The sequence below is a fragment of the Cnephaeus nilssonii genome (genome assembly GCF_951640355.1).
Source record: "Cnephaeus nilssonii genome assembly, chromosome: 18".
NCBI classification, from domain to species: domain Eukaryota; kingdom Metazoa; phylum Chordata; class Mammalia; order Chiroptera; family Vespertilionidae; genus Cnephaeus; species Cnephaeus nilssonii.
In genome coordinates, this window is record NC_137089.1 from 44,685,569 (window position 1) to 44,708,432 (window position 22,864).

Genomic DNA, 22,864 nt, shown 5'->3' on the forward strand with positions numbered 1-22,864 from the left:
AAAAAGAAGCAAAAGGTATCAGGTGTGCTTATATACAAAGAACCAGAAAACCAGCTAAACAAGAGCTACAACACATTGGCTTTTTTCTATCTTAGCAAGCCTAAATCATATGGCCACATTTTAAAAGGAAATTACATTTTCCTTGATTGGTTAATGTTTTGACATTTTTTCCATTTCCATTAGATATGTTATTTTTTTTATGTTACCTTTACTTTATTGGAAAGTTGTTAGCAAGATGAGAGGATGCAAAGATTCTTGGGTCAAAAGTATTTTAAGTCTTTTACATAAAGAAAACAATAAACGTGGGAGATCTGTAAATATGTGGTGAAGAAAACTGACCATTATTTTGGAGTCTACAAAAGGCATCATCGGCCAGCCGGTGTGGCTTAGTGCTTGAGTTCCACCTATGAACCAGGAGGTCATGGTTCGATTCCTGGTCAGGCTACATGCCCGATTACAGGAGGCAGCCAATCAATTATTCTCATCACTGATGTTTCTATCTCTCCTTCTCCCTTCCTCTCTGAAATCAATAAAAATGTTTCTTTTAAAAATTAAAATAGTATCATAAAAGTTTCAAAAAATGAATTTTGATTATGTCCTACTTTAAATATTAATTACTAAAAAAAAACCTACTGATACATTGCAAAGATATTTTAAACATCTTATTATCCATTTTAATGGCACACATACTGAGTAAGTTTTAGCTTGATGTCTTCTATGGATTGCAGATAATTTGAATAAATATTTTCAAACTTGAAAAGTAGCTTTTGGTATGAATTTGAACAGTCCTCCAGATTGGCCATTATTGCAGCCCAGCCCTGGTGTTGAAGGTGTTCATCATGGACCAGACTTTCACAGAAGGAGCTAAGTTTCTTGGCAACTTCATACATTTCCTACATTGAAAAAGAAAAAACAGTAAAAAAAGGTAATGTTTTCTGTGCACATATCTATATATGTACTTACATGTGTGCATGAATGCATTCTGAACACATTTTAAAGAAAGCATTGTTAAGGGAATGCTTTAGTTTATCTTGTGCCTGTTTATTATAATAGTGGAGGAAGAAAAAAACCTAACTCATTGCTGCTGGAAGTATATACTGGTAAAGCATCTACTGAGGGCAACTCAGCAATAACTATCAAAAGTAAAATGGGTCCAGGTGGTGTGGTTCAGTGGTTGAGCCTCGACCTACAAACCAGAGGTTATGGTTTGATTCCAGGTCAGGGCACATGCATGGGTTGCCAGCTCAATCCCCAGTGTGGGGCATGCAGAAGGCTACCAATCAATGATTCTCTCTCACTGATATTTCCTTCTCTCTCCCTCTCCTTTTCTCTCTGAAATCAATAAAAATATTTTTTTTAAAAGAGCTTAATCAAATAAAGAATAGTCAAAGGGTTTTTTTTTTATTTCAATACTATGAAATAAAATGCAAAGAACCTCAATGTCTATCATAAATAATTTGTGCCAATACAATGAAATGTATGTAGTAGCATAAGATGAAATATTTTTATATATGATACCGATATGGAAAAATCAACATACAGCATTAAATTTAAAAGGTAAGGGTGTTGGATTCATAAGTTAATATTCTTTTTTTCTAAATTGATTTTAGGGAAGGTGTGAGGGAGAATAGAAAAGTGAAGAGAAGAGAGAGATGAAAAGAGAAAACATAGGAGAAACACTGACCCACAATCTAGGCATGTGCCCTGACTGGGAATCGAACCTGCCACCTTCTGGTGTATGAGATGACACTCCAACCAACTGAGCCACATACCTTGCTATTTAGATTTGAATGCTTTAGGAGTAATAAATGTTAGAATGTTCACAAATGACTAATAATAATTCATGAAAATATTACCATATGTGTAAGACTTCATTTTGTTAAAAGCACCAGTTGTTAATTTTTTAAGTTGTACTAGATGTAACTAAGTATTATTGCATCTCAAAATATACTTATATCTTACCACTGCAAGCTGTGTTCTTGAAGCAACAGTGTGAAAAACTGCAGGCATCATTAGTGACTCTTCAACTTTTATTTCCATGTCATTTTCTGTTGAAAAGGTAGTTTTAGGAATAGCAGGTGGGAGTTCACATAAGATCATTTCTTTGTTAAAAAGAAAAATTGGATTTGTGTCCTATGAAAGTAAAAATGCAAAGAAAAAAACAACACTGAAGTAAAATATTACAAATAGTAAACATGCACATTGCCCTCAATACATGAAGCAGATAAGCCTTACTTCTGAACGCTGAGTTCCCCGTGCCCTATCTGAGGGAGCTGAAGCATGTTTGAGTAAAAGGGCTGCTAGGACACCTACCGTCCCAGCACTGTAGGTGCACACTCTTCTATCTGCAGCCATACACTCGCCTCCATTGACCACCAGCACCTGGTGCTGAATAGCGATCTTGTATTTGCTATGAATAGCATGCTTAAGATCTGTAACACTAATAAAAAGGTAAAAAATCAGTTATTTACATTAGCCCTATGACAAATATGCTTATTATCAATGTAATACTATGTAAAAGTATCTGATATAAGCTTATTTCTGGAATTGGATTTCATAATTAATTGAATTTCATAATTAATTTCATAATTAATCTTAGGTGAGTAAGTCAAGCCATGTGCCACATCTAAAAGTGAGTCTATGAAATATAGACAGTAGACATTTATTTTTGTGCTCTTTATATAATGTAGCAAAGGAATATGCTCAGATTAGCATCAGGTCTGTTAAAATCCTCAAAGCATAGGATGTATGATAAAAGCTCCACATCACATTACACAACCATATATTAAATCTAAACCATATGAAAATTATATCCTTTTCCTATCTTTCAAAAATCATTCCTTTACAGGTAAAATCGTATTTTATAACACTAAAAAATTTTTTAAGTTAATAATTTCACAGTTCCATTTTAAAATTAAGATTATTAATTCCATAAATTATAGTATTTTCAGTGTTAAAATTCTATTTTGTTATCAAGTCTTTGCTATTATGGCCACTATAAAAATATAAGCAGATTTAGAAATACAAGGTGGGGCAAAAGTAGGTTTATAGTTATTCGTATGAAAAATAACAAATAATAATAATACAATAAACTCTTGTTTACTGTACTCACTACTGTAAACCTACTTTTGCCCCTCCCCTCCGTATTTGCTATTTCTATTCCCCTCCGTTTGGCCTCAAAATACATCTTTCTTCCCCTGAGACTTCTCCCCATTTTTATAAATGTAAGAGGACATTTATTAATCAAATATTTGAAACCCCTGCATAGCTGGAAAATTATTAGACACATGATTTCCACTAATTCGGCTAAAAGTCAAATATTGCCTTTAATCATATGAGGGAATTTTTTAAAAATTACTAAAAAACATGGGATTGATACATGTTGCTTTATATAACTAGCAATAATCCCCTTAGCAGTGAACTGTGAAACTTAGAATAGAAATCAGCTATGAAAACTTATTTCTAGTTGATAACTTGGGTTGAAATCAGTATGTTTGTGGGTGAGTTGTTTCTTGTGAATAATATAGTCACACAAATAGAATAAAGCACAACTTAATGATTTTAACTTTAGCATTTCAGAGAAAGATAACAATATGCTGGGATGAAATATTGCATTTAAGACTTGTATATCACTACTCTTATTTAACAAAGCAATAGTGTTCACAAATCAAATTGTTCCTGTTACGTTTTTGCATGTATAAAATGCAAAGCTGATGCGAACAAATGAAATACAGCTCACGTTTGCACTGTAAGTTCAGTGTCAAATGTTAGGGTAGTCCCAGTGTTAACCAGAAATACATATAACTTCATGATGACTTCTCTGGATTCTGTGGGCTTATACTCACACTCTGATATAGTTACTAAAAGAAAGAGACAAGAAAAGTGGTCAAATTTAAACACATACAAATACCATCACATAAAGCACAGCACAGCTGTACTAGATAAATAACAACAACACCAAATAACATAGGTTTTTATGTTTAAAATGGCTAACTGGACAATTTAAGTAAATTTGTTGCCTAAAAACAAATAATAACGAGATGAGTAAAATGCATAACTGTTTTACCATTAAAACATAATTTAAACAAAAAGGCCAGTGGTTAAAAAAGTTATGTGTTAATGTCACACTGTTCTACATTCAAAATAAAATGAACAAAAATTAAAAATTCGATCAAACATCTTTTTAACTCCACTTTTTCCTTATAACGATAAAGTCTTTAGGTTAAACTTATAAAGAACAAGTAAAAATTGCCACTAACTTGCAAGTTAGGGGAAATAAGTTAGTTCCAATTCCTTCTCCTGAGCTGCCTGAGTTCCATCTGCACTATGAGTTAGAAATATTTCACGGAAGGAACTCGGACCTGCCCTAGCCAGTTTGGCTCAGTGGATAAAGCGTAGGCCTGTGGACTGAAGGGTCCCAGGTTCGATTCAGATCAAGGGCACATGCCTGGGTAGCATGCTTGATCTTCAGTGTGGGGCGTGTAGGATCAATAATTCTCTCTCATCATTGATATTTCTCTCTCCCTCTCCCTGTCCCTTCTCCTCTCTGAAATCAATAAAAATATATTTTGAAACAATAAAAATATATATTAAAAAAAAGAAGAAAAAAGAAACTCAGGCTCTAATAGTTTTACCACCTCGTGAACAGTAGAGTGTGGAAATCAGAATATTTAAAATAACTTTGCCACTAACTATTTGAAGTCAAAACCTCATATATACGTAAAACATCTATAAAATAAAGCAGGGTGGGGAACCTTTTTTCTGCCAAGGGCCATTTGGATATTTATAACATCATTCCCGGACTATACAAAATTATCAACTTGAAAATTAGCCTGCTATCTAATTAACTCACCCTTAATGCCTTGGCAGCGCCAAACCAAATTATTTCTTAGGCCTTATGCAGTCCGCAGGCAGGAGGTTCCCCACCTCCCCCCCAGAAATAAAGGGACAGATTCAATGTTTAGCTTTTTTTTTTTTTTTTTTAACAACTGGAGGTAAAAAATCCCTAAGATTAATGAAAGATAACAATAAATTGCCAGAAACTAGCATCTTTATATTCTTTCCACATAGCCTCTACAGTGAAATTGTCAGGAAAGAAAGAAAAGGCAAATAAGGTTTTAAATGAATGCATCCCAAATCATTATTCTAAATGCCTTAGATCTATTAAAAACTCTATTATAAAGATAGGAACTGTGACTTACCGTCAGGCACTGTGAAAAGGACTACCACTTTTCTTAAAAAGATTAAAACTGGCTTATGTTTGTTTTGCTTGATATTGGCAACTGAATGGCATTACTGGTTAAACTCGGTGAACTGAAAAAGAAAAATTTCTGGATTATTATAAAGAAAAATAATTCAGTATGTGATGACAATATATGGTTACTATTCTCTTCCTTTTAAAATTACCTTCTGAAAGAGTAATCTCTACTCACTCTTTTTCCTACCTGCACATTCACTGAAACCACATGTGACTTGGACCCATACCACTCCATTAAAAGGTATCAAACAAAAAGTCTCCAAAGAACGCCCCCAAACTGCTAAACCCTACAGCATTTCTCAGTCTTTACAATGTTAACGGTAAAAGAGCCCAGAGTTGTGGAGCCAGACTGCCTGAATGATTCTGGCCCCATTATTTGTACATGATCTTGAACAAGTTACTTAGCTATTTTAGTTTCTTTTATATATATATATATATATATATATATATATATATATATATATATATATATATATATAATAGGAATTAAAATGGTACCTTAGAGCAGCAGTTGCCAACCAGTGGTCCATGAGGTCCGAAAGGTTGGCGACCACTGCCTTAGAGAGCCCCTCCACCTCCACACTTCAGTGAAATCCTGACACCACCACCACCACCACCATCTCCTGTCTCCTCCCCCCTACCCCAACCAACCCTTGGGTGTGAGCTGGGCCTATGATCTGTTTCTAATCAATAAAATCTGGCAAAGGTGATGAAATTTCACGATTGCTACTGAGATTATATGAGACTAGAGGCCCGGTGCACAAAATTATGGCACGGGAAGGGGTGTAGGGGGGGAGGTTTGTGTCCCTCAGCCCAGGCGCACTCTCTCCAATATGGGACCCCTCAAGGGATGTTTGACTGCCCGTTTAGGCCCAACCAGGATCGGGCCTAAACGGGCAGTCGAACATCCCTCTCACAATCCAGGACTGCTGGCTCCCAACTGCTCGCCTGCCTGCCTGCCTGCCTGCCTGCCTGCCTGATTGCCCTAACTGCTTCTGCCTGCCAGCCTTTTCACACCCTAATCACTCCCCTGCCAGCCAGATCGACACCTAACTGCTCCCTGCCAGCCCAATTGCCCCTAACTGTCCTCCCCTGCAGTCCTGGTCGCCCCAACTGCCTTCCCCTGCTAGCCCAGTCACCCCTAGCTGCCCTCCCTTGCCAGCCTGGTCGCCCCCAACTACCCTTCCTTGCCGGCCTGGCTGCCCTAACTTCCCTCTCCTGCAGGCCTGGTCGTCACCAACTGCCCTCCCCTGCAGGCCTGGTCCACCCCAACTGCCTTCCCCTGCAGGCCTGGTCGTCACCAACTGCCCTCCCCTGCAGGCCTGGTCCACCCCAACTGCCTTCCCCTGCAGGCCTGGTCACCCCCCCCAACTGCCCTCCCCTGCAGGCCTGGTCCACCCCAACTGCCCTACCCTGCAGACCTGGTCCCCCACAAATGCCCTCCCTTGCAGGCCTGGTCCCTCCCAACTGCCCTCCCCGCCAGCCATCCTGTGGCGGCCATCTTGTGTCCAGATGGGGCAACCATCTTTGACCACATGGGGCGGCCATCTTGTGTGTTGGAATGATGGTCAGTTTGCATATTACTCTTTTATTAGATAGGAGGATTATACCTTCCACCATGCCAACTGACTCCCTCCCTTAACAGCTTGATGAAGTAAATGAGTTGCCATATGGAGGGGCTCACATGGCAAGAAAATGAAGTTGGGCTCTGGCCAAAAGCCAGCAAGAAGTTGAAGGCCTCAGTCCTGCAAAGAGCTGGATCTAGACAAACACCAAGAGCTTGGAAACAGATCATTCCTCAGTCAAACCTTACACCAGACCCTAGCCCTAGCCAACACAGTTACTGTATCCTGTAAGAGACCCTGAAGCAGAGGAATATGTCAAACCATGCCTAGAAATTGTGAAATAATAGATTTGTGTTGTTTTAGACAGCTAAGTTTGGGGTAATTTCTTTCTCTGCAAGGGTATTGCACATCATAGGGACACGACAACAATTAAGTGGGGGGAGAGGGGAGTTAATGTATTTATGGTGCTTAACAGATAATAAGAATTCAATAAATAACCCAAGCACCCCTTTTGGGGCACCTCTTCCTCTGCTAACTCTCCAGTGTTTGGGTGAAATCTCAACCATCGTTCTTCCCCCTTTTATGCTCCCATGGCTGAAGTTTACCACCACTGCTGATTCCTAAACCCAACCCAAATCTCTCTCTAAACCTGGATCATTTACCTAACTCCTCTCAAACTCAACAAACCCAATTTTCCCATATGCATTTCATTATTATTTCTAAAACTGAGCTCTTTTTTTTTTTCTGCCTCCTAACCCACTCACTTTTCAACTGTTTCTTTCTGTTGATGGGTCTACATTGAGCCAGTCTCTCAAGTGCTATCCTAGATCTTTCATCTTTCTCAGATTATATATATAAACATCAGTTAAGTACTTAAATCTAGTCAATTCTAACACAAATATTTACAATCTATTACTATTCCTATTGCTATTGCCTTAATCAGGCCCTCAGTGATTTCTGGAATTTTACAAAAGCTTTTACAACCTGCTCCATATCTTCTCTATCATCAGTCCACCAACCTCCACACTACCTTCAAAAAACCATTCTAAATGCTAGGCTAATAAAGTTTTATGCTGCTTTAAACCAGCTGTGATTATTATTTTCACGGCAGCTACCATTTATGAGAATTTGCTATATTCTAGACAACTACTCTAAATGTTTTGTTAAATAAAATTCTTACATTTGATCCTCACAAGAATCCTTGTGGTGGGCACATATTACCATCCTCATTTTATAGATTAAAAACTAAGAATTAATTAAGGACCAATTGTACCTTCTCAACCCTTTAACCAGTACAAAAACATCCAATAAGACAGCAAACATTATATGGCTGCTTCCTTTCCACCACAACCTACCATTCTCATCCTCCTCACAATTCCCAAACACTCAAACTCCTGTAAAAAGTCTCTGAGTCATCAGAGCTGTTTTCCCTATCTAAAATCCTCCTTTCTCTACCTGCTATCATTACTCCCTCCCCCTTGCCCTACTCTCAAGCCCCACACTTCCTTTCACAGATTTAATCACAATATCTAACTATGTACTCTGTCTTTCTATGCTTGCATATATTTTGATGTTCCTATTCATATTTCACACTTCTACTGAATAGCAAGCTTCTTTAAAACAAGGACTGTACATTCCTGGGAACTAGTTCTGAAACATGTCTAAATAAAAATGAATAATTCTATACTAGTAAAGCATTATTCTATATCCTTGTAAAGACTGTTAAGAAGTCACATGCTTGACTTCGATCACAGAATTTCTTCAGGTTGTTCTCAAAGAAAGATCCCTAGATTTTCCAACATCATTATCTCTATGACAATAGGCTCCATTTCATTCATCAGTCCACCACTACCATTCAAATACTTGACAATGAATTGGTCCAACTGAACAGATACTCAAGTTCTACTTAGCTAAGATATATGTCACTGTTATACTACAGATTAGCACCAAATCTTTTAAATGAATATAACAAAGTGACTAGGAAGCCAACAGATTAAAGTAACAAATATAGTTGATTATCAGAGCCTCCAAGTAACAGAGCTAGATCCTTGGGTGAGTAACAATAAGCAAGGTCCTCTGCCAAAACTATTTGCTAAAAGTCACTAAAACACCCTGGCTGGGTAGCTCAGTTGTTTAGAATATGACCCTGATACACCAAGGGCACATATAAGAATCAACCAATGAATGAATGAATGCATAAATAGAACAAAAAATCGACATTTCTCTCTCTTTCTAATAAAAAAATAAATAAAATAAATTTAAGTCACTAAAAGTTTGAGTATTTCATACCAGACCATGACCAGTATATCCTCATTTATATTACTTGTCATTCACTTAATAATCATCTTTCCACATTATTACAAATTAGAGGCCCGGTGCACAAAATTCATGCAAGGGTGTGTGTGGGGGGGTGTGTGTGTGTGTGTCCCACAGCCCAGCCTGCACCCTCTCCAATCTGGGACCCCTCAAGGGCAGTCGGACATCCCTCTCACAATCCAGGACTGCTGGCTCCCAACAGCTCGCCTGCCTGCCTGCCTGATTGCCCCTAACCGCTTCTGCCTGCCAGCCTGATCACTCCCTAATCACTCCCCTGCCAGCCAGATCGACTAACTGCTCCCCTGCCAGCCGATTGCCCCTAACTGCACCCCCCCCCTTGCAGGCCTGGTTGCCCCTAACTGTCCTCCCCTGCCAGCCTGGTCGTCCCCAACTGCCCTCCCATACAGGCCCGGTCACCCCTAACTGCCCTCCCTTACCGGCCTGGTCATCCCAAACTGTCCTCCCCTGCTGGCCTGGTCGCCCCCAACTGTCCTCCCCTGCAGCCCTGGGTCTCCCTCAACTGCCCTCCTCTGCTGGCCTGGTCACCCCTAACTGCCCTCCTCTGCAAGCCTGACCACCCCCAACTGCCCTCCTCTGCCGGCCTGGTCACCCCTAACTGCCCTCCCCTGCAAGCCTGATCACCCCCAACTGCCCTCCTTTTCAGGCCTGGTCCCTCCCAACTGCCCTCCCCTGCTGGCCTGATCGCCCACAACTGCCCTCCCCTGCTGGCCATCTTGTGGCGGTCATCTTGTGTCCACATGGGGGCGGCCATCTTTGACCACCTAAGAGCGGCCATCTTGTGTGTTGGAGTGATGGTCAATTTGCATATTACCTCTTTATTATATAGGATGCTTCATAAATATTAATATTGATGGCCAAAAAGCATTCCAACTTGTAAATTCGCCATAACTTAATACTTACTATCTCACAGATACACTTTTTTTCTTATGCTTATGATTATTTTCATAAAGTAGATTTATAGAAGTAAAACTGCTGGGTCAAAAAATCCAAATATTTTAAGGCTATTAGGAGATTGATTCCTTTACCAATTTATACTCCTCAGGCAATATATTTAGTCAACCAGTTGACTACATCCTTTTAATATCATATTTTTACATGTTTGCTAATATTTATTTTATATTTAAAAACTGTCTTTGATTATTACTGAGTTATAACTTTATTCATTCCCAGATTGCCTACTGTATATCATGCACTATATTAGAGATAGAATATAATCCTATAATAAAAGCCTAATATGCAAATAGACCAAACAGCAGAATGACCGGTCACTATGACGCGCACTGACCACCAAGGGGCAGGCGCTCAACGCAGGAGCTGCCCCCTGGTGGTTAGTGCACTCCCACAGGGGGAGCGCCGCTCAGCCAGAAGCCGGCTCACGGCTGGCGAGTGCAACAGTGGTGGCAGGAGCCTCTCCCACCTCCACGGCAGCACTAAGGAGCAACAAGCTGAGCAGTAAGGAGCAGTAAGCAGGTGGGCAGTAGGACAGAGGGGTCCCAGACTGTGAGAAGGCACAGGCTGAGCTGGGGAAACACACCACCCCCCCTCCCAGTGCACGAATTTCATGTACTGGGCCTCTAGTAGTATACACTGAGTGGCCAGATTATTATGATCTCTGAATGCATAATAATCTGGCCACTCAGTGTGTGTGTGTGTGTGTGTGTGTGTGTGTGTGTGTGTGTAGTAGAGGCCCGGTGGATGAATTCGTGCATGGGTGGGGTCCGGCCAACCCGGTCAGGGGGAGGGGACATGGGCAGTTGGCCGGCCTGCCTGCTGGTCGAACTCCTGGTCAAGGGACAATTTGCATTTTTAGCCTTTTATTATATTAGACTAGAGGCCCAGTGCATGATTTAATCATGCACCTGGTGCACCAGCTGGCTGGCTGTCCGCTGGTGCACCAGGCCTTCCGAAAGCCTCCGGCGCGGCGGAGGCTTTCGAAAGGCCTTGTGCCGGAGCAGACAGACAGACAGCTCCCCCGCTTTGGCTTTTGATCGCGGGGGAGCTGGCTGTCTATCCACTGGTGCACCAGGCCTTTCGAAAGCCTCCAGCGCAGCCATGGCACAGACGCTGAGCTCGCGGCGCCACTGGCGCGAGCTCAGCGTCCTGCTGGCCCAATCAGCTACCCCGGCCACCCTGAGTCCCGCCCCCTGTGCCTCCTGCTGGCCCAATCATGGGCGTAGCGGAGTGATGGTAATTTACATATTACCGTTTTATTATGTAGGATATACATTGAGTGGCCAGATTATTATGCGTTCAGAGATCATAATAATCTGGCCACTCAGTGTATATGATCAATAGTCCCAGGACTACTATGAACTCAAATTACCAGGAAGAATGAAGTCCCTATCTTACAGGGTTATCTTATAAATTAAAGAGGACAACATATATATATGGCACCCATCACAATGCCTAATACAAGCACTCAATAAAATGTATTCAATAAACACAATTTGTACATTCATGTGCTAGGGACTATAAATATAAAAATAATGGGGGGAAGTTGTGATATCTGCAGTCAGGAAAAGTAGGCATATAAACACGATACTTTCTAAGAAGTGTACAGAGAGGAAAATACACAAGGCACTTGCATTGACAAGAGTAGCCAGAGGGTGCATCACCAGAAAGGGCTTGCAAATCTGAGAGAAGCTGGCAAGAGAGGAAGCTAGCCAGATAAGCAGGTAATCACATGACTGTACTCAATAAAGGTTTGATGAGTGAAGGATTAAACAGATTGGTTAAAAGGAAGTCATCTTTTTTTCTGAAGGATTAGGCAAGTAAAAGGATGCTAACAACATAGAAGGAATACTAGTGATTAATTAATCCATTCATCCAAATTGAACAAACACTTATTGAGCTTATGTGCCAGGACTGGGTATTCTGTGAACAAAACAGACATGATCTTTGCCCTGATGGAGTTCAGTCTTGAAGGAGAAAAAGGCAGTAAAAAAAAAAAAAAAAAAAAGTAATAAATGCCATGAAAGAAGACTGGGCATGCAGGAGGTCCTCCTTTACATTTGGCTGATAAAAATAGGCTTCTATGTGGGTTATAGTCAAATGGAGTCATAGGGGATGAGAAAAGACCTGTCCTGCAAAGGTGGAATAAAGTAGTACAAGAAGGCACATTTCTGTTTACATTTAATAATCACTATATTATTCTAAGTGTTTTCTTGTTTCCTTTTAAATAGTTTACCTTTCTTGCCTTGATATAATTTCACACTTAGAGAAAAGTTATAATAGTACAAAGAACTTCCTTTTATCTTCTACCCAGATTCACCAACTGTGTACATTGTGCACCATTTGCTTTATCATTTCAGCCACTTTGTGCCCCATACATCTACATATTTCCCCGAACTACTTGAAAGCAATTTGCAGATAGATGTCTCTTTATCCATAAATACTTGAAATATGTGTTTACTAACAGCCAGGATTTTCTCATATATAACCAAAGTACGTTATCCAATCATTAAATTTAACAGTGATGCAACATTATTATCTAACTAGAGGCCCGATGCACGAAATTCATGCAAGAGTAGGCCTTCCTTCCCCCGGCTGCCGGCACCGGCTTCCTCCAGCACCTGGGACCCGGGCTTCCTTCCAGCCGCCAGCACCCAGGACCCGGGCTTCCCTCGCAGAGAGGCCTTGACCACCCACCACAGCCCACTGGTCGGTGGCCTGGGCTGACTTCTTTGGGGCGATTCTGGAGCCCCCCGATTGATCGCGCCGCTGGCCAGTGGCCTGGGACTCCCTCTGTGGGGCGATGGCTGGGCCCCAACCAATCGCATCACACCCACCTTGGCTAGCCTGGTGCCAGTGGGTGTCATAGCATGGTCTCAGATGGTCACCGTTCAGTCGATTTGCATATTACTTTTATTATATAGGATTCACAGTCCATATGCAAATTATTACTCCAATAATCTCTTTTACAGTGTTCCCCCCCTATCCAGGGACCAATTCAGTATCATATATTGCATTTAGTTGTAAAATATATTCACTCTCCTTCATTCTGGAACAGTCTATCAATCTTTCTTTTTCTTTTCATGATCTGGGGCAATAATGCTCTCAATCCAACAGAGGCTTTAGAAAATATTAAAGAGTAAAAATGACCTAAGTGCCATTCCCCTGTTCCATAATACTTACAATAAATAAAGGAAACTGATAGGCTGCAATAAATAAAGGAAACTGATAGGCTGTAGCAGCTACTGTGTGCATTTATTCAAACAAACACCATCTCTTCATCTGATGTTGACTATAAGAAACAGCTCGCCCTAGCCGGTTTGGCTCAGTGGATAGAGGGTTAGCCTGTGGGTTCAATTCCAGTCAAGGGCACATGCCCGGGTTTTGGCCCTATCCCCAGTGGTGGCTTGCAGGAGGCAGCCAATCAATGATTCTCTCTCATCATTGATGATTCTATCTCTCTCTCTCTCTCTCTCTCTCTTCCTCTCTGAAATCAATATAGATATATTTTTAAAAAGAAAAGAAATAGACCCTGAATATGCTGCCCTAGAAGAGTGGATCAAACTCAGAGAGCAAGACAATTATCCTCATCTGCAGTCCCCATTCTGGCCTCCAATGTGATGTCCCAGTGGAGATCTGCCTCCCCACTCTACTTGTCTTCACTATCATTTATATTTAGTTCTCCAGTTGTTATCTTTTCTTTTAATCCTCGCCTGAGGATATGTATTTATTGATTTTAGAGAGAGGGGAAGGGAAAGGGATAGAGAAACATCAATGTGAGAGAGAAACGTGATCAATTGCCTCCCATGAGGGCCTGGACCAGGGATTGAAACGCACAACCTGGATATGTGCCCTGTCCAGGAATTGAACCCACAACCTTTCAGTGTAAAGGATGGCACTTCACCCTAATGAGCCTGGCCAGGGCTCCAACTGTTACTTTATGTATACATAAAATAGAGAATAGAATGTGGAAAGAACATGAGTTTTGGAATCAGAAGATCCGTTAATTCAAGTCCTGCCCCCACTATTTGACTTTGTGATCCTGACTGGCCTTATTTAACAAATTACTTTGATTACAAAAAGGAAAGAAATTATCTGTATCTCATAAGCTTATTGTGAGGAAATAAAGAAACATCTACACATATATGGAAGATCAATGCAAACTAACATGCAATACAAACATCAGTTACTATTATTAACTAATCCAGATCAGTGTCCTGAACTCAGCTGATGCTAAATATCTCCAAGTAGAAGTCATTCTGTTACTTCAAACTCATCATGTCCCAATTTCAATTCAGTGCTTTCCCTTTAAAACTATTCCCTAACTTCTTTTGTCAACAAAACCTATCATTCTCTTTTTACTCAAAACTTGTTATTTCTATTTAAATCCTATCCATTTTTTTCCTTCATAATCCAACCCCTCATTTTCAAATGACATTACCCTTATTTTAGAGCCTGCAAATGCCTTTAAGCCTCCAGCCTTCTCCAGCCCTTCCTGAACACTTCTACCAGTTACAACCATGGTAGTCAGGCTGCTTCCTCCTCAAGTCTCTTCCCTAGAGCCTCACTGTTGCCCACAGAGGCCACAAACCAATGGCGTGCCCTGCTCTATTGCTTGTTTCTTTGCAGCTATCTCTCCTGACCTCAGTTCAGTACCCAGATGGTTTCACTTAATTTCATTATCTGCTTGCCCCTTGAAGCAGGTAAATTTGCCATCTCTGGCATAAAACTAGATTAGCATTATAATGGCAGATTTGGGGGCAAGTCTAATCTCTCCCAATGAGGTTCAGATAAAGTACACAACAGTTCACCATCTATAAACTGAAATATTACCTTCTACAGAATGAATAAGAGGATAGAAATAATGTACTTCAGATTCGTTCACAATGCAAAGAAAAATGTAACGCTTTAAAAATGGTAGCAATTATAACTTTAACTCCAACATTCAAGGACTTAATAATTAACCCGTTTATATTTCTAGAAGTTATCTCCAACTACTCCACTACAAAAAACCTATACTCTCACTTTACAAAATCCTGCCAGATAAAATCTCCACCATTTCTACTTATCTAAATTTTACTCATCCAAGAATGGTCCTATTAGCACTTCTGGGAAGTCTTCCCTAATCACAGGTGGTGGCCCACAGTATTCTTTTCCCCACTTCTGAACTTACAGAGCTCTTAACTAACTATAGAGGTAATATCAATTATGTGGGGAGGGGAGGAGATTTCATATCAAAGTGGTACCAATGTAATAACCTGATATTAATTAACAGGAAAGGAGTAAAGGGAAGGCCAGATAATATAGGCATGCCATTGTACAGCTTTGCCAGAAAGCTGCAATTTAGCACTCTCCAGGTATGTTCTCCTCAGATTGCTGGAGGAAGAGACGGGACAATAGACGCATGCCCAGTGAGGTCTAGGTGATACAGAAAAGGTGATTACCTGTCAGTCACACCTGGGAACAAGACATTGGCCAGACAGACATGGGCACTGCAAGGGTGGAAAATCTGAGATACATAAGCTCCTGAACAAACGACGTGTGCTCTCTTGGCCCTCTTGCACTCCTGGCTCTCCTGTTGCAGGGGGCAGGCTCCCACAGCCATGTGGGACCTGACTCAATTTCACCATGGAATGGAAACTGGACAGTGGCTTTGCTTCAAGCTCTGCTGAAGCCCCAGCTGCACATTTCCCAGGACTGATTTAAGGGATATGGCACTTTGGAAACTGAGGGATATAATTTCGCACAAATACACCTTTCTACCACATCTCATTCTCCCACGCAAGTCTTAGAAAATTCTCAAGATATCACAAGAACCAGACCTCCAGCTCCCAGGGGGAAAGGGACAACGCACTCCACTAGCAATGGAGAAATCCCACCTATGCAATCTTCCAGTAACGAAAGGACATTTGTTCCTCAAGGATCCTTCTGGGATACAGTCAGCTAAAAATGGGGGCTGGGGGGATGTATGTTTTAAAATACTGACTCCAATGCATTGATTCCCAAATATACAGGGGTTACAACTGGACATAAGGAAAAGAACAAGAAAGCATCTCTTATGTTCATAAAAAAAATGTCTAACCAATTTACCAACTGGAGAATAATTTACAATTTCCTCTTTGAAAGATTACCAACATAATGATTAGGTAGGTCATTCCAGCTTACTGTGAGATAATCTAACACCGTGGTCGGCAAACTGCGGCTCGCGAGCCATATGTGGCTCTTTGGCCCCTTGAGTGTGGCTCTTCCACAAAATACCATGGCCTGGGCAAGTCTATTTTGAAGAAGTGGCATTAGAAGAAGTTTAAAAAATTTGGCTCTCAAAAGAAATTTCAATCGTTGTACTGTTGATATTTGACTCTGTTGACTAATGAGTTTGCCGACCACTGATCTAATATATTCAAATTTTAAAATTAGTTTTTTAAAATATATTTTATTGATTTTTTTTACAGAGAGGAAGGGAGAGGGATAGAGAGAAACATTGATGAGAGAGAAACATAGATCAGCTGCCTCCTGCACACCCCCTACTGGGGATCGAGCCCAAAACCTGTATTGGCTGGCCAACACTTTCAGTCTTGGGCAGAGTATTCCCCCAAAGAGAACCTTTCCATAGAGGTTCAGAGCCTGATAAATGAATGTCTTGCCTACAACTAAACAAATATCTTCATATAAGAACAGCACCAAAAGAATGGCAATAACAGGAATACCTTTTAATAGTTTAAAGTGTGTCCTTCAGAGTTTTTTCCTATGTATACAGGAAATACTTGTGTATACAAAGACAGTTTGGTTTTATAAAAGTGAAATAACATCCTACATACCACTATACAACTTACTTGGACTGATGTCTGACATTCATAAAATTATGTATAATGCTCAACAAAGATCATTTAAATTTGGAAATGTTGCCCTGACCGGTTTGGCTCAGTGGATAGAGCGTCGGCCTGCGGACTGAAGGGTCCCAGGTTCGATTCCTGTCAAGGGCCTGTACCTTGGTTGCGGGCACATTCCCGGTGGGGAGTGCGCAGGAGGCAGCTGATCAATGTTTCTCTCTCATCTATGTTTCTAACTCTCTGTCCCTTTCCCTACCTCTCTGTAAAAATTCAATAAAATATGTTTAAAAAAAAAAAAACTAAATTTGGAAATGTTAGTAAGTAAGCAATCTGAAAAAAAGTTATCCCAATTAAGAATATCATCAGATTTTGTCATTTTGAATTAGTATTATTGTTTCATTTTTTTTTCATGTATAGCATATCATTTGACAGCTTCTGCTTAACAAAGACTCAAAAGAACCATTAAAATGAATTTAAGTCAAGTCTACTACAAAATATCTCTCCTACCTTCAAAGTATACCAAGTAAGGAACTAACAGCTATTTTTCCTATATTACTATAACCAATTGGGGTATGACCCCCAGAGCTGTGTATGGTATAATTGTTAAAGGATAGCAGTATCAAATTGTGACACTTCCTTTAAATGTGAATTCTGGTTTTTTTAATTCCTCAAGTTCGCCTAACTCATTTATATACATGTACATATACATATACATATATATACACATTATATATATATATATATATAATTTCAACAGATAGTCTGAATAATTACTAACCAAATGGGTGGAGGAGGGCAATGGGAGGAACAATAAAGATAAAAAAATAAAGAGAAACAGTGACTTATCCATGTCCTATCATTCTTTTTCTTCTCCTAGAAATACCCTACTCCGTAAAAGCCCAAATGTCTTCAGTATATTTTCTTCAAATTTCCAAGAATGCTCAATTATAATTATTTTTATACAGAGCTCCAATTTTCTTTTATAAGGCAAGAATACTTTCTTACACATTCTTATATTTCTCACAGTAACTGGTTCAATGGTCTGTGGTAAGTAAATAACTGTAGGAATGAATGTGTGTGGAAAGAAACTGCTAGATTTTTCACAAGTTTTTTGAACCAGTATTTTCTGTAGATGGAGAAGACGAGATTATGAAACTATAAACAAAGCACATCCACCAATTAAGAAAAGCTTAACTGGGGTTAGTGAATACTATTACCTAAATGAAAAAATTTTACTAACCATTCCTTTTTTTAAAAATTAATAAGTTATACACATTTGCAATGTAAAGCATCTAGCAGGTGCTTCAACATTGGCTGAATGCGCGAAAATTCTCTAACTCAGAAGCCAAATAAAGCTCTTCTCAAGATTACATAATAACCGTTCAGGTTCAAGTGTGGCTTTTCAAGAACAAAGGTCTTGTGTCCTCTGCCCTTTCGGACTTTATGAATTTGATTTACTAAAAAGTCAATCTGCCAGGCATTCCAACTTTGTGCTTGTTAGCAAGTGTCAGAAAAATTTTCTCAAAAGACAAGAATACCACCTCCATTGTCTTTCCTGTTATCCAATAACAGCATATAAGAATTAGGCCAATGTAGAGATGCAAATTAAAACGACAATGAGGTATCACCTCACACCCATCAGAATGGCTACCATCCACAAACCAACAAATGACAAGTGCTGGCAAGGATATGGAGAAAAAGGAACCCTAGTACACACTGCTGGTGGGGATGCAGACTGGTGCAGCCATTATGGAAACAGGATGGAGTTTCCTCAAAAAATTAAATATGGAACTGCCATTTGACCCTCTGATCCCACTTCTAGGAATATATCCTAAGAAACCCAAAACACCAATCAAAAAGAATATATGCAGCCTATGTTCATAGCAACACAATTGTAATAGCTAAGATCTGGAAACAGCCCAAGTGTCCATCAGTAGATGAGTGGATAAAAAAGCTGTGGTATGGGGGGTGGGGGCATGTGCAGGGAGGGGTGTGGGATGGGAATGGGGGGATGAGGACAAATATGTGATACCTTAATCAATAAAGAAATTTTTAAAAATTTTTGAAAAAAGAAAAAAAAAAAGCTGTGGTACATTTACACCATGAATACTATGCAGCAGTAAAAAAAAAAAAAAAAGAATCTCTTAACCTTTGAGACAACATGGAGGGGCCTGGAGAGTATCATGCTAAGTGAAGTAAATCAGAAAAAGACAAGTATCACATGATCTCACTCATATGTGGAATCTAAGTAACAAAATAAACTGATGAATGAGTGGATCCAGAGACATGGAAGCATGGAACAGAGTGCGGGATCTCAGAAGGAAAGCAGGGGAGGGTGGGTGGTGGGAGGTAATCAACTAAAGACCTCCTATACATATAGGCATACCCCATGGGCACAGACAATAGGGTGGTGAAGGCCTGGGGCGGGGAGTAGGGGTGAGCTGGAGGGGGTCAATGGGGGAAAAGGGAGGACAAAAATCAACAATAAAGATTTTTAAAAATTAAATTAAAAAAAAAGAATTAGGCCAATAACTAATCCTAATGTAAACATAAAAGATTCAAAGTAGACTAAATAAAATTACTTTTAAAAGTGGTGTGAGTCCATACCCAATTTCCATCAACAGATATTTATTAACAAACATTTATCAACATCTAGGTTTTAAAACACTATGTAGCCCTAGCCGGTTCGGCCCAGTGGATAGAGTGGGCCCACAGTCCCGGTTCCACTCCTGGTAATGGCACGTGCCTGTTGCAGGGCTTACAGGCTCAATCCCCAGCCCTGGCCAGCCTCGCAGGAGGCAACCAATCAATGTCTCTCTCACATCCAGGTTTCTCTCTCTCCATCTCTCCTCCTCCCTTCCACTCTCTCTAAAACAATCAACGGAAAAATATCCTCAGGTGAGGATTAACCACACACAAAAAAAAAACACAAATAAAATCATGACATAAATATTCCTGAGAAAATATGTTCATTCGGGCCATATTCTGTCACATTAAATAACAGAAAGCAAGGTATCTTCACATCCTTTGCAATGGTCTACTTACAGATCAAATAGCCTCTCAAAAATTACATCAACCACCTTACTCGGCGGTCCTTCTGCTTCTCATAGTAATATCAGCATTGGAAGGAGGACCCTTTTTGTATCAAATAGCGAAATACAATAAGGAGATTCTCCATTAAACCCAGAGTTGTCTTGTTAAATTAAAAATAGTTGCCTTACTTGCTAACCTTCCAATCCTTGGGATAAACCATTCAAGCACCATGCGCACACACACACACTGGAAACTATGCAATGAAGCGGTTAGCAATACAGACACATTTCCATATGGCCCCAATCACAGCTCCATGACTGAAGGCGAACATTCCTCTCTAGCTTAATGTCCTGCAGTAACGTGACTCTATCAAAGAGTAAGCCTATCAATCTTCCTTGGCACTCAGGCCCACATCACTTTGTGGTGTGACCACACTTTAAAGAGTCATGACGGAGAAGGCGAGATTATGAAACTGTAAACAAACAAAGCACATCCACCAGGCAGTGGAAGAAACTAGAACGATCTTCCGAGAAGCTGCCATTTCTCCTGTTGTTCTGTTTCTACGAAGGAAGTTGTGAAATCCGCATACATACTCCATCCCAAATCTATCGGTGGGGCAGGCAGGGGCTGAGTCATTCCTGGGAGTAACTTTATACCGATCCTCGAACTCCGGGGTCGGGACAAAGACGCCTCTCTCTCTCTCTCTCCGTTTCTCCCACGGTACGCTTAGTTCGGCCTCGGCCCAATTCCACTCTCGGGTTTCTCAAGTCAAAGGCTCCATTAGGGCTGAGCCCGGCGGGGGTGACAACGAAGTGAGGATGCGTCCCGGTAGGTTCGGGGCGTCTCTCCCCATCGGCCACTCCCGCAAGGCTGCCAGAGGCGCGTCCGGACAGGCAGGCATCCTGGGGGCCCCGTCGGAGGAAGCCCAGGCAAGCCCGGCCGGGCGAGCCCACCCCACACCTCCCGCAGCCCAGTGGGGCTTCCGAGGAGCCCGGTTGGCACAGGGGCTGGGGTGCTGGGAGGCGACCGCCAGGCAACACCTGCAGGGACCGGCGGCGCGGGGCCCGCGGGCTCACACCTGTGCGCGGGCGGCGCTCCAGCCCAGCCGGACCCCGGTGCCCGGGCCCAGCGCGGCCGCGGGGCCAGATGGGGGAAGAGGACACGGGCGGCGGCGGCGGCGGCACCCACCTGGCAGCACCTCCTCCGTCGGCGGCGGCAGCAGCAGAGCCGGCAGCCCCTGGCACCATTTTCCGCCGCCGCCTCGTCCTCGGCGGCGGCTACCAACCGCCCATCCGGCTCTGCCAACCGACACAATCGCCGGCGTCCCAGTGCCGGCCGCGGCCCCGAACTCCGGGCGGGCGGGAGGGAGGGGTCCGGGCGGAGAAGGGACGCGGTCAGGCCCCTCGGCTCTGCGTCGGGGGCCGGGAGGGAAGGGGGCCGCGGCCCGTCAGAGCCGAGGGGCCGTGGCGACAGGAGGACTCTGAGGCAGCGCCGAGGGTGAGGGTTCGGCAGGCCCGCGGACGCGGCCGTAGCAGGGTTTGTTATTGTCGACTCCGTTCCTTCCTCCGCGGAGCATGCCGGGAGTCGGCGGGCGGGGGAGGGGCGGCCCGGCGGCGCAGAGGGGCGGCGCGCAGGTCCGGAAGTCGGGGGCCTGCCGGGAAAGGGGAGGAGTCCGCCGGCCGGCGCTGTCCTCTCCTGACCTGGGAGACCGGGCTGGGCGGCCTGGGTGCTGTGGCCGCGGACCGGCGCGCAGTCCCGCAAGGTGAACTTGACCTTCCCTGCCACCGCGAGCTGGCCCGAGCGAGGCGGACCCTGCGGAAGTCCGGAGCAGCTCCAGGGGAAAGGGCTCGTCTCTCAGCCTGTCGCGGAGGAGTGGGGCCAGCCCTGGGGCGGGGTCTGGTCTCCTGCCCCCCGGGCTGCCCGCGTGTTGGAGGATGAGGGGCCTGGAGGGCTGTGGGCCGGCGGGGCTGGGGCCAGGCTGCCATCCCCACCCCCACCACATCCCACGGGGCCTGGACTGCCCGCGGCTGACAAGTGTCTGCGGGCGGGGCCGGCACCGAGTTCTCAGAGCAGGTAAGGCTACGGAAACATCCGACGGGGAAGAGAGGCCCGGCGCGGTCGATGGGGATGGAGATGAAAGCGCGACGCCGCGGCCACCACTCTTGGGCCTTATCAATACTGATTTCTCTAGTTCTAGCATGAGTACTGAACTCGATCAGCAAGGGGAATCCTGATTGAGAAGATGAGCATTCACAGGCAATGACTTGAAGCCACAGGCTCTGGAGTATTAAAAATCTGAGAAGTTACCCATAGAAAAATCATATGATATTTTAAATTCCTTTTATATCCAGGAATGTCTGGTACGAGTAAGCTTAGCGGTGTTACCACTAAGTCATCAGAGGGCTTTTGAGTTGTGTTTCATAAAAATAATTATCACCCTTTTCAAGGGCACCAAAACAGAACAAATACTATTAGAAAGTAGTGTGCAATCCTTCATTTGTCATGGTGGAAACTGATTTTTAACAAACACACACAAAAAGCACATTGAACCAACTGGTAAGCACTAGGGATTTTCCGTTTTCATCACCTGACCTGGCACCTGGAAGTTAGGTTTGAAAAGAACTATTATTTTTACCACTTTGTTTTTAATTTTCCATTCCTATGTATTGCAGAGAGATCTTGTGTTGGCAAATCATTTTACTTTAGGTATTTTGTTGTTTGTTGTTTGTTTCAAGCTGCAATTTTATTACACCACCCCAGCAAGACATAGCAGAGAAGTGAAAAGGAAGACTAAAAGGTTGTTATGCCTTGGAGGAAGATATGAACTGATTTTGTTAGGGATAGCAATTACCAATCAGCACACAGAAAATAACGTGGTGAAAAGGGATTTA

At 42.3% G+C, this 22,864-nt stretch overlaps 1 protein-coding gene across 3 annotated transcripts in view; it reads right to left on the reverse strand.

Annotated features, from left to right (window-relative positions):
- RB1CC1 (RB1 inducible coiled-coil 1) overlaps nucleotides 1-21,549 on the reverse strand; it is a 68,337-nt gene extending 46,788 nt beyond the window's left edge. For 2 of the 3 annotated variants that reach the window (XM_079796057.1, XM_079796056.1), the window contains exons 1-6: nucleotides 21,162-21,549; nucleotides 5,202-5,313; nucleotides 3,740-3,860; nucleotides 2,314-2,440; nucleotides 1,963-2,133; nucleotides 691-893 (exon numbers count right to left, since the gene is read on the reverse strand). In XM_079796057.1, coding sequence (XP_079652183.1) covers nucleotides 691-893; nucleotides 1,963-2,133; nucleotides 2,314-2,440; nucleotides 3,740-3,810 — 572 coding nt within the window. In that variant the 5' untranslated portion in view covers nucleotides 3,811-3,860; nucleotides 5,202-5,313; nucleotides 21,162-21,549. Of the gene's footprint in view, nucleotides 1-690; nucleotides 894-1,962; nucleotides 2,134-2,313; nucleotides 2,441-3,739; nucleotides 3,861-5,201; nucleotides 5,314-21,161 lie in introns of those variants that run through there. The other variant, XM_079796058.1, reaches the window with a different exon arrangement.
- Nucleotides 21,550-22,864: the final 1,315 nt, after the last annotated feature.